Raw genomic sequence first — 12654 nt, forward strand, 5'->3', positions numbered from 1 at the left:
CATTTTGGGGATAAACCAAAAAAACAAACTAGAAAAGGTGGGATGAGTAAGTTTTAGTAGTTTTATTCTTTATTATCTAATAAAGTGGTGCTAAAGGCATAAGGATTTTTACCAAAAAAAAAAGTTCCCCAATCCTGCCCCCCCCCCCCCCCCATACTGACCTGAGCCCCATCTCGATGTGCATAAGAGCATGAGAGAGGTCTCTCTCTCCTCATTGGCTCAAACAGCAGTGGCTCCTGCTGCTGTCAATCACAACCAGTGAGCCAAAGGGAAGTGAGCGGGGGAGGGACCAAGTCACGCTTTGTGTGTGAATGGACATTGTCCATTCACTGGAGCGAAGCTCTGAGAATACCTGCTCAAGTGCTCCCATAGCAAGAGGCTTGATATGCGGGCACTCGGCGGGGGGGGGGGGGAGCCATGAGCACTTGTGGGGGCCCATAAAAGAAGAAAACCAGGGCTGCTCTGTGCAAAACTATTACACAGAGCAGGTTAGTATGACATGTTTGTTCTTTTAAAAAAAATCACAACCTTTACAATCACTTTATACTGAACTGTAGGCAGATATAGAAGACACAAAATAATGAAGCTGTGTAATCAATGGTACAGGCTCAAGGGAAAAGGGGTGAATGTTGCTGGGCATCAGACTGACAACACCTAATGGCATAAAATGTACTGCATTGGAAATCTCTGCATTAAAGTTAAAAATCGCAACAAAAACTGCTTTTGTTATTTTATCTTTTAATTGGTATCCTATTTGTAGCTGGAGTTCTGCCTTAAACACTAGTCAAGACAGAGGTAAGCCTCAAAAGGAAGTCCTCATTAGTGGAACACCTGTCATCAGTAAATAAACATTTGGATCAAGGGAATTCCAAAAATGATTTAGATTGAAGTGAGGATCTCTATTTTTGTCAAGAAATAGAAGCCAATCTGTCCAAACCGGGGGGATAGGAACCAGTCTGTTCAAACCAGGGAACAAGAACCAGTCTGTCCAAACCAGGGAACAGGAACCAGTCTGTTCAAACCAGGGAACAGGAACCAGTCTGTTCAAACCAGGGAACAGGAACCAGTCTGTTCAAACGAGGCAACAGGAACCAGTCTGTTCAAACGAGGGAACAGGAACCAGTCTGTTCAAACGAGGGAACAGGAACCAGTCTGTTCAAACGAGGGAACAGAAACCAGTCTGTTCAAACCAGGGGACAGGAACCATTCTGTCCAAACCAGGGAGCAGGAACCAGTCTGTCCAAACCAGGGAACAGGAACCAGTCTGTCCAAACCAGGGAGCAGGAACCAGTCTGTCCAAACCAGGGAACAGGAACCAGTCTGTCCAATCCAGGAGATAGCAGCCAGTCTGTCCATTCCAGAGGATAGGAGTCAGTCTGTCCAATCCAGGGGATAGGGGACAGTCTGTCCAATCCAGGGGATAGGAGACAGTCTGTCCAATCAAGGGGAAGGGAGACAGTCTGTCCAATCCAGAGGATGGAAGCCAGTCTGTTCAATCCAGGGGATGGGAGCCAGTCTATCCAATCCAGGGGATGGAAGCCAGTCTGTCCAATCCAGGGGATGGGAGCCAGTCTGTCCAATCCAGGAGATGGGAGCCAGTCTGTCCAATCCAGGAGATGAAAGACAGTCGGTCCAATCCAGGAGATGAAAGACAGTCGGTCCAATCCAGGGGATAGGAGACAGTCTGTCCAATCAATGAGATAGGAACCAATCTGTCCAATCCAGGAGATAAGAGCTAGTCTGTCCAATCCAGGAGATAGCAGCCAGTCTGTCCAATCCAGGGGATAGGAGTGAGTCTGTCCAATCCATGAGATAGGAGCCATTCTGTCCAATCCAGGGGATGGGAGCCAGCCTGTCAAATCCAGGGGATAGCAGCCAATCTGTCCAATCCAGGAGATAGCAGCCAGTCTGTCCAATCCAGGAGATAGCAGCCAGTCTGTCCAATCCAGGAGATAGCAGCCAGTCTGTCCAATCCAGGAGATAGCAGCCAGTCTGTCCAATCCAGGAGATAGCAGCCAGTCTGTCCAATCCAGGAGATAGCAGCCAGTCTGTCCAATCCAGGAGATAGCAGCCAGTCTGTCCAATCCAGGAGATAGCAGCCAGTCTGTCCAATCCAGGAGATAGCAGCCAGTCTGTCCAATCCAGGAGATAGCAGCCAATCTGTCCAATACAGGAGACAGCAGCCAATCTGTCCAATCCAGGTATAGGAGCCAGTCTGTCCAATCCAGGGGATAGGAGCCAGTCTGTCCAATCCAGGGGATAGGAGACAGTCTGTCTAATCCAGGGGATAGGAGCCAGTCTAATTCAGGGGAGATAAACCAATCTGCCCAATCCAGGGGATAGGAGCCAGTCTGTCCCATCCAGGGGACAGGAGCCAGTCTGTCCAATCCAGGGGACAGGAGCCAGTCTGTCCAATTCAGTGGACAGGAGCCAGTCTGTCCAATTCAGTGGACAGGAGCCAGTCTGTCCAATCCAGGGGACAGGAGCCAGTCTGTCCAATTCCAGGGGACAAGAGTCTGTCCAATCCAGGGGACAGGAGCCAGTCTGTCCAATCCAGGGGACAGGAGCCAGTCTGTCCAATTCAGGGGACAGGAGCCAGTCTGTCCAATCCAGGGGACAGGTGCCAGTCTGTCCAATCCAGGGGATAGGAGCCAGTCTGTCTAATCCAGGGGATAGGAGCCAGTCTGTCCAATCCAGGAGATAGGAGCCAACCTGTCCAATCCAGAGGATAGGAGCCAGTCTGTCCAATCCAGGGGACAGGAGCCAATCTGTCCAATCCAGGGCACAGGAGCCAGTCTGTCCAATCCAGGGCACAAGAGCCAGTATGTCCAATCCATGGGATAGGGGCCAGTCTGTCCAATCCAGGAGCCAGCAGGATTTTTTAATTTTTTTTGGTAACAGCATCATTGCCAACTGGAGAAAACGTTAAAAGTTACACAGCAATCTGTAATATTTAAATGCCAACTCATAGAAACCCTAAAAATCTCCCTTGTAATGGGGAGTTCACACTGCAAGGGTTAACTGCTGGTTTGGTCAGGGGAACTGCAAAAAGCCCTTTTACTTACTTAATCCTCCACTCCCCTTCATATAGCGCCCCCTCATGCTCCAGTAGTGGACTGTTCCTTAATGTCCTCAAGTGCAATGAAAGGCTAAGGATCCTGTTTTGGTCTTGATGACATCAGAACTTTAGACAGCTGCAGCATGGGGGAGAAGGACAGGTTCTAGAGCAGGGTATCCGGTAAGCAGATCTACTTTTTTCATGCCCCCTAGACCCAAAAAGCAGTTAACCCTAGCGGTGCATGCAAGCACAGCCCAACTGCAAGGGAGAATTTTGAAGTTTCTAGAGTTCAGCTTTATTGAACATTGGTTACCTGGCTCCTGTGATTTGATCAGCCCTGCCCTAAGGATTATCCTTAACATGTGGAGCGCAGACAGTCATTACTACATAAGCATCAAAACAAGCAATTATATTCTCCCTTCATTTTCTAAGCTAAACTGAAAATATTATTGGATTCAATGGGCAGCTCTCCTATCAGGCAGTTTCATGAGGTTCCTTAATAATTGATCAGCGACATGCTCAGGAATATGGCTCAGCCCTGATATTCCAGCCTCCTCTTTGTGCCGGTGACAGACAAGTACATGTTAATACTGGGCACCGATAATGTCACTGTCACGGCTTGTTCTCTATACCAGACCACTCATCTGTCCTCATATAAAAAATGGCCAATAAATGTAGAACTGTATGAGTGACGGCTCAGTATTGCATTGATTGTCGTGTCTCACACCTATTCTGCTCTCCCTTTCACGTAGTATTGATCACAATGAGTCTGTGCTTACATCCTCACGTGCGTGCGTGTTCCTGTCATTATCAGGGGTTGACTTTTCGTTCCAATCTGTTTCTGGACACCCTCGCCTGCTCCATTCTACGGACCCATTCTACACCTGATTTTTTTTTTTTTTTTGTCATGGCAGGGGGCCCAGATGTCCAAGGATTGCTAGCTTTTTTCATGTTGGCACCTTATAGCCTGATTCTTTGTCTTTCCATGTCTTTGTTTCTCTCATTCCCTATGCATGTTTCTTTGTCTGTGGCTACATGTTCGGATCCCTCTTCTTTGTGCTTCTGCATTTCTCTTGTCTGGCTTTAAACCATTCACTAAGTGCCTGTCATTACTGTGCCAGCTCCTTGTTTCTTACCCTCTTGACTCCTCTGACCTTCTTTTATACTCATCTATATTTTACTTCTTTTCTCTGAGTGCCTTTGCGTGGCAAATTGCGCTTTATTTTATTTTTTTCTCTCCCGGAAACTCACAGACCCGTGTACTGATTTGAGAATTTTTTTTTTGTTCTTTGTAAGGTCAACCTTATGTTTGCACTTCACACCAATATTACATTGAAGTTCAAAAGAAAATTACAGCACTTAGCTAATGTACTTATTTTATTGCAGGAGATTCACCTCTGTATCTGTCAACTGCATATAGTGCTAGCCAAGACCTAACAAACTGGCCAACATAATAATGAAAAAATGGCAATTCACTAATCCACCGAAAAATTTTGGCACTATCCAATAAAAGCAGTACAATCTTAGTACAGATCAACAATATTTCCCTGATGTCTGCAAGAACTAGGAAAGCTCAAACACCCAATAATTTATTAACCGGCTCATGACAATAACCAGCTTATGATGCTTGGAACAGACTTCCAGCAAAGGTAGTGAGCCAGTCAACAGTAAGGGGATTGAAACATGCTTGGGACAAACACATAGATCTATTCAGGCAAAAAAAGTAAACAAAAATATATATAGAAAATAATAACAATCTGATCAATAATAAACCTATAAAAAAAATGCTAACATCAAAACAAGAAAAAAAATGTACATATTTGTAAAAAATGTATATATTTTTCTTTAAAATGGGCCAATCTCAATGGACCACTTGGTCTTTATTTCTAACACCACCCTTAAATGTTTCTATATAAGAATATAAAAAAAATAAAATAATACTATAAAAAAATGGGCAGGGTCCAGGAACCACCTCATTATTTTCTTCCAACAATCCTCGATGTTTCTATAATTCAATAATATAAAAACAATAATAACAATATTTAAAAAATGGGGCAAGATCAATAAACTACTTGGTCTTTTTTCTGCCATCACTCTACTGTTTCAAAAATTAAGTAATATAAGAAATAATAATATAAAAAAATGGGGGTGGGCTTGATGGACCACTTAGTCTTTTTTTCTGCCATCACTCTTCTATGTTTCTATAATTTAGTAATATAAAAAATAATATTATAAAAAAATGGGGTGGACTTGATGGACCACTTCATTTTTTTCTGCTTTCGCTCTGCTATGTTTCTAGAATTTAATAATATAAAAATATAAAATATGAGGCAGGATCAATGAATCACTTGATCATTTTCCAGACGTCACTCTTCCTATATTTCTATAATTTAATAATATACAAAACAAAAATAATATAAAAAAAAAACTGGGGTGGGCTTGATGGACCACTTGCTTTTTTTCTGCTATCACTCTTTTATGTTTCTCATTTTAATAGTGTAACAGCAATTTGTAAGTCATAGAAACCGATCAGAAATCACTTTTCATCGCCCTGATAACTAATAATCTAGGAAAGATTATGTTTGACTGGCTACTACTGCTTACTTGTTGCGGATGAATCAATTTTACAAAAGTTACTAATTTGTCCTTAAATAACTTTACGACTAATACACACAGCCGATACCTTTAACCCATTAAGAAGTGCTACTAATAGTGACTTGCCAGAGCGCTTTAACTGTGCAACCAATCAAGTTGGAGGAACCTTTGTAGCTTTTAAACTTCCCCTTTTAAGATGAAAGTTGAGCAGAGAGGAAAGTAAAGTTGCACATCTGTAAATAGAAAGACTGATGAGCAGATGGGGAGGACATCCAGTGACACATGATCAGCCCAAATGACAATGTCAGGTCTTGAAGGGCTGAACAGTGTCAGGAGAACTCTGCAGCCAGCCAGCACAATGACAAGTTCTGCTCAGGGTAAGAAGATTGCCAAACCTACAGAGGAAATCCTTAGCAGACAGCTGACACAACATCACAAAGCAAACACAATCTCTACCCCCCCTGTGTAGAGTGGGATCCTTTGTGCAGTGGATGGTGGGGATCTCCTCTGTATAATGGGATACCTGATCCCTCCGATCCCTACACACAGACCTCCCCCCTCCCCCCCCAGATCCCAGCCAGGTAGGTGGGTGACATTTACCCATTGAGCTGTGGGTCCTGGTGCTCATCAGTCCTTGCGATCTCTTTGGTTTTATAGAAGATCAGAAGGATGCTGATCGTGCAGATCGTCCACCTCTTTCTTATTGAACGCATGTCTTCTCCAAACACTGAGATCCCCAATCCGATGTATGTGTATTAGAAGATCGCACACAGAGAAATGCCGAGGATGGCAGAGGGTGGCAGAGGATGGCAGAGGAGGGCTCATCTAATGATCCTTGCAGGGAGATCGCTCCTCCGATCACAGCTCTGCTACAACCAGCAGCAGGTTCCCTCGTTCACTGAGACAAGCCCTCCCCTCCACAGCTCTCAGCTCCGCCCATTCTGTCGGGATGGCACTGGGGTCCGCCCACATGTGACGTCACCCCGGAGATTTGACAGCCGGGGAGGAATGTGCGGTACCTGGGAGAGGATCGGGCGGAGATCGGTGCCGGTGTCTCCTCCACCATTCAGCACTAGACATTACTCAACTACAAACACGTGCTATGGAAAAAACAGCTCCTTTATTAACATGTCGCACACCTTCATCTTCTAACCTGATATAAACCCACAATGCAAACATTTATTATATTGTAGTTTACCAATTCATAGATGATTAGATTTTCTATTTTCATCTGATGAGCCTGCTAGTAAGTCTGTTGTTTTTTTCAAAAGAACAAGCTCTCTTCCAGATGTATCAGTTACAGAGTTGAGACAAACCATTTACCACTGACAGGGGTGCTTACAATCAGTGGTGTCACTAGGGTTGGTGTCACCTGGTGAAGTTCAACATAGTGGCACCCCCCCCCCCTTCCTGCAGACAGCACCCCAACCGGCCCCTGTAAATGATAGTATAGGGTGGTATAGTGGCAGGTTAGGGTAGTATAGGGTGTTACAGTGGCAGGCTAGGGTAGTATAGAGTGGTATAGTGGCAGGCTAGGGTGGTATAGTGGCACTGGCAGGTTAGGGTAGTATAGGGTGGTATTGGAAGGCAGGTTAGAGTGGTATAAGGCAGGTTAGGGTAGTATATGGTGGTATAGTGGCAGGTTGGGGTGGTATAGGGCAGGTTGGGGTGGTATAGGGCAGGTTAGGGTTGTATAAGGCAGGTTAGGGTGGTATAGGGCAGGTTGGGTAGTTTAGGGTGGTATAGTGGCAGGTTAGGGGGGTATAGGGCAGGTTAGGGTAGTACAGGTTGGTAAAGGGCAGGTTGGGGTGGTATAGGACAGGTTAGAGTAGTACAGGGTGGTAAAGGGCAGGTTAGGGTGGTATAGGGCAGGTTAGGGTTGTATAAGGCAGGTTAGGGTGGTATAGGGCAGGTTGGGTAGTTTAGGGTGGTATAGTGGCAGGTTAGGGTGGTATAGGGCAGGTTAGAGTAGTACAGGGTGGTAAAGGGCAGATTGGGGTGGTATAGGGCAGGTTAGAGTAGTACAGGTTGGTAAAGGGCAGGTTGGGGTGGTATAGGGCAGGTTAGAGTAGTACAGGGTGGTAAAGGGCAGGTTGGGGTGGTATAGGGCAGGTTAGGGTTGTATAAGGCAGGTTACGGTGATATAGGGCAGGTTGGGTAGTTTAGGGTGGTATAGTGGCAGGTTAGGGTGGTATAGGTCAGGTTAGAGTAGTACAGGGTGGTAAAGGGCAGGTTGGGGTGGTATAGGGCAGGTTAGAGTAGTACAGGTTGGTAAAGGGCAGGTTGGGGTGGTATAGGACAGGTTAGAGTAGTACAGGGTGGTAAAGGGCAGGTTGGGGTGGTATAGGGCAGGTTAGAGTAGTACAGGGTGGTAAAGGGCAGGTTGGGGTGGTATAGGGCAGGTTAGCGCTGTATAAGGCAGGTTAGGGTGGTATAGGGCAGGTTGGGTAGTTTAGGGTGGTATAGTGGCAGGTTAGGGTGGTATAGGGCAGGGTAGAGTAGTACAGGGTGGTAAAGGGCAGATTGGGGTGGTATAGGGCAGGTTAGAGTAGTACAGGTTGGTAAAGGGCAGGTTGGGGTGGTATAGGGCAGGTTAGAGTAGCACAGGGTGGTAAAGGGCAGGTTGTGGTGGTATAGGGCAGGTTAGAGTAGTACAGGGTGGTAAAGGGCAGGTTGGGGTGGTATAGGGCAGGTTAGGGTTGTATAAGGCAGGTTAGGGTGGTATAGGGCAGGTTGGGTAGTTTAGGGTGGTATAGTGGCAGGTTAGGGTGGTATAGGGCAGGTTAGAGTAGTACAGGGTGGTAAAGAGCAGGTTGGGGTGGTATAGGGCAGATTAGAGTAGTACAGGTTGGTAAAGGGCAGGTTGGGGTGGTATAGGGCAGGTTAGGGTTGTATAAGGCAGGTTAGGGTGGTTCAGGGCAGGTTGGGTAGTTTAGGGTGGTATAGTGGCAGGTTAGGGTGGTATAGGGCAGGGTAGAGTAGTACAGGGTGGTAAAGGGCAGATTGGGGTGGTATAGGGCAGGTTAGAGTAGTACAGGTTGGTAAAGGGCAGGTTGGGGTGGTATAGGGCAGGTTAGGGTTGTATAAGGCAGGTTAGGGTGGTATAGGGCAGGTTGGGTAGTTTAGGGTGGTATAGTGGCAGGTTAGGGTGGTATAGGGCAGGTTAGAGTAGTACAGGGTGGTAAAGAACAGGTTGGGTGGTATAGGGCAGATTAGAGTAGTACAGGTTGGTAAAGGGCAGGTTGGGGTGGTATAGGGCAGGTTAGAGTAGTACAGGGTGGTAAAGGGCAGGTTGGGGTGGTATAGGACAGGTTAGAGTAGTACAGGGTGGTAAAGGGCAGGTTGGGGTGGTATAGGGCAGGTTAGGACCCTATGTAGTAACAGTATGCAGTAACTTACAGCATGCCTCATGCCTGGAGATGAAGACATCCGGGTGGGGCTGCTGTGCGTTCGTCTCCATCTTCAGTTGTGGGATCAGCCGGAGTGAAGAAGTCTGTGGGAGGAGTGGAGGAGGCAGCCACACCCCGAACTCCCCCCATCAACTCCGGCTGCCTCGGGAGATATTGGAGTTGGAGATCCCCGAGTGACAGTTTACCCTGAAGGGGAAGTGTTACAATCAACCTCCCCCACACAGCTGTGTGCCCTGCTCGCACCGATCTGCTGCAAGCAATATAGTGCAGTGTGTAGCGGCGGCCCCGGTGTCACCCCTCTGGCGGTAGGGTTGCCACCTTTCCTTCAAGCCAAACCCGAACATTTTAGTGGCCTGGGACACCTTTGGGTGCCCCAAGGAGAGTAGTATTGCAGTGCGCATAGCGTGCCACAGCGAATAGTGGGTGTGGCCAAATTGCTCTTGTTGACATCATCGCCCTGCCTCCCAGACAGCCGCCAGACAGCCCCCCCAGACAGCTCCCAAGCAGCAACAGATTTGTGTGTGACTTTCTTGGTTACTTGGGGAGCCACAGTCCAGTCTGAATAATGTGTCCGGGTTTCAGCCTGCCTAAAATCCGAACACATGATTCAAAACCCGGACTGTCCAGGTGAGTCCCGGACAGGTGGCAACCCTATCTGGCGGGTGTCACCTGGTTCCGGCCGCAACCCAATAGCAACGCCACTGCCTACAATGATCATCATCCTTTATTTATTAATGTAAAGCCTTTATGCCAAAAGGGAAAACATTGTTTGCTGTAACTGATTATACAATGTTAGCTGCAGACGCTGACCGATGTGTTCTGGTGGGGTGGCAGTCCCTCTGTCAGAACACAATAGCTCAGCAGGGAGATCGCTGTACTAACATCAAATTGTTAGTACTGAACCTTCTTGTGGGATGAACGAGAAAAACTTACCCTGTGTATTAGGCATTAGGGTGGCTCCTTTCACTTTTAGCTCCCACCCACATGTCTATAGCAATACCGTGTGCTCTTATACCGAGAGGATTTGGTGCTGACCTGAGGACTGACATGTATGAATTGGGGCTGGTTTGAAGTGTATGGAAATGAAGCAATCTGAAGTCATTGGGGCTGATCTGAGATGGATGGATGGGGCTGATTTGAGGTCTTACGTGTATTGATTGGATCTGACTGGAGGTCTGAATTGTATAGACGGGGCTGCACTGAAATTTATGGATTGGGGTTGTCCTGAACTGTATGGATTGAGGTTTATCTGAAGTATATGGATTAGGGTTGATCTGAAGTGTATGGATTGAGGTTGATCTGAACTGTATGGATTGAGGCTGATCTGAAGTGCATGGATTAGGGTTGATCTGAAGTGTATGGATTGGGGTTGATCTGAAGTGCGTGGATTAGGGTTGATCTGAATTGTATTGATTGGGGTTGATCTGAGGTGCATGGATTAGGGTTGATCTGAAGTGCATGGATTAGGGTTGATCTGAAGTGTATGGATTGGGGTTGATCTGAAAAGTATGGATTGAGGCTGATCTGAAGTTCATGGATTAGGGTTGATCCAGGCCCGGATTTACTCCCTTTGCCGCCCCAAGGCCGGGTCCTTCAATGCCCCCCCCCCCAAACACACACCACCATTCTTGTCCTTTATCGATGACTGCTACAATAGATCAGTTAAAAACATATCTCCACACACGAGAACACTGAAAATAACTGACTTTAATTGTACAGACTAAAAATACTTCAAGGTAAGCGCGCGAAGGGTAAGGATTTTTTGCAATTTTTCAGGGCAATGGTTGGTGTTAGTGCTTCAATCATCCCCGGCACCATGGTTGTTATGGTGTCGGGATGAATGAAACACATTATTTCTATCATTACATTGTAATGTAAAATGAAATAGTTCAACTCACCATAATGCAGAACCATTGGGAGCCCTGAGCGTGTCACTTGCCACTATGCCTGCCACCAGATAGGGATGTCACTTGCCACGCTGCCACCAGATGGGGATGTCACTTGCCACGCTGCCACCAGATGGGGATGTCACTTGCCATGCTGCCACCAGATGGGGATGTCACTTGCCACGCTGCCACCAGATGGGGATGTCACTAGCCACGCTGCCTGCCACCAGATTGAGATGTCACTAGCCACGCTGCCTGCCACCAGATGGAGATGTCACTTGCCATGCTGCCACCAGATGGGGATGTCACTAGCCACGCTGCCTGCCACCAGATTGAGATGTCACTAGCCACGCTGCCTGCCACCAGATGGAGATGTCACTTGCCACGCTGCCTGCCACCAGATGGAGATGTTACTAGCCACGCTGCCTGCCACCAGATGGAGTTGTCACTTGCCACGCTGCCTGCCACCAGATGGAGATGTCACTAGCCACGCTGCCTGCCACCAGATGGAGATGTCACTAGCCACGCTGCCTGCCACCAGATTGAGATGTCACTAGCCACGCTGCCTGCCACCAGATGGAGATATCACTTGCCACGCTGCCTGCCACCAGATTGAGATGTCACTAGCCACGCTGCCTGCCACCAGATGGAGATGTCACTTGCCACGCTGCCTGCCACCAGATGGAGATGTCACTTGCCACGCTGCCACCAGATGGAGATGTCACTTGCCACACTGCCACCAGATGGAGATGTCACTTGCCACACTGCCACCAGATGGAGATGTCACTTGCCACGCTGCCACACTATGGAGATGTCACTTGCCACACTATGGAGATGTCACTTGTCACGCTGCCTGGCTGCCACCAGATGGAGGAGGGTGGAACAGCGGTGCGGGCAATGAGAGATGTCATCTCTCTCCCCCGCTTCCGCACCGCTGACATTACTCCTCGATATTTTCAAAAATGGCGCCGGGCAGCGTAATCACGCTACTGCGCATGCGCCGCCCAGCCGAGCACTTACGAGCTTTCCCGAGCCCGGCCGGCTTCGGAATGGCGCATGCGCAGTAGTGTGCGGCTCGCGGCCATCATTTCTAAGGGCACCGGTGCCCTTAATCGACTCAACGGGCAGCCTGAAGGGGGGGGGGGGGGCGGCCGCGAAGTCACCGCAGGAGCGGCGCCGCCCCTGCACCACTGCCGCCCCGAGGCCTGGCCTCGGTGGCCTTGTGGTAAATCCGGCCCTGGGTTGATCTGAAGTGTATGCATTGAGGCTGATCTGAAGTGCATGGATTAGGGTTGATCTGAAGTGTATGGATTGAGGTTGATCTGAAGTGTATGAATTGGGGTTGATCTGAAGTGTATGGATTGGGGTTGATCTGAAGTGTATGAATTTGGGTTAAACTGAAGCGTATGAATTGCGGTTGATCTGAAGTGTATGGATTGGGGTTGATCTGAGGTGCATGGATTAGGGTTGATCTGAAGTGTATGGATTGAGGTTGATCTGAAAAGTATGGATTGAGGCTGATCTGAAGTTCATGGATTAGGGTTGATCTGAAGTGTATGGATTGAGGCTGATCTGAAGTGCATGGATTAGGGTTGATCTGAAGTGTATGGATTGAGGCTGATCTGAAGTGCATGGATTAGGGTTGATCTGAAGTGTATGGATTGGGGTTGATCTGAAGTGCATGGATTAGGGTTGATCTGAAGTG

At 47.7% G+C, this 12654-nt stretch overlaps 1 protein-coding gene across 1 annotated transcript in view; it reads right to left on the reverse strand.

Annotated features, from left to right (window-relative positions):
• Positions 1 to 6566, reverse strand: part of ST8SIA4 (ST8 alpha-N-acetyl-neuraminide alpha-2,8-sialyltransferase 4) — a 228111-nt gene extending 221545 nt beyond the window's left edge. The window contains exon 1 of the mRNA XM_073624567.1: positions 6254 to 6566. Coding sequence (XP_073480668.1) covers positions 6254 to 6366 — 113 coding nt within the window. The 5' untranslated portion in view covers positions 6367 to 6566. The remainder of the gene's footprint in view (positions 1 to 6253) is intronic.
• Between the last annotated feature and the right edge of the window lie 6088 nt (positions 6567 to 12654).

Source organism: Aquarana catesbeiana, linkage group LG01, assembly GCF_042186555.1.
Source record: "Aquarana catesbeiana isolate 2022-GZ linkage group LG01, ASM4218655v1, whole genome shotgun sequence".
Classification (NCBI taxonomy): domain Eukaryota; kingdom Metazoa; phylum Chordata; class Amphibia; order Anura; family Ranidae; genus Aquarana; species Aquarana catesbeiana.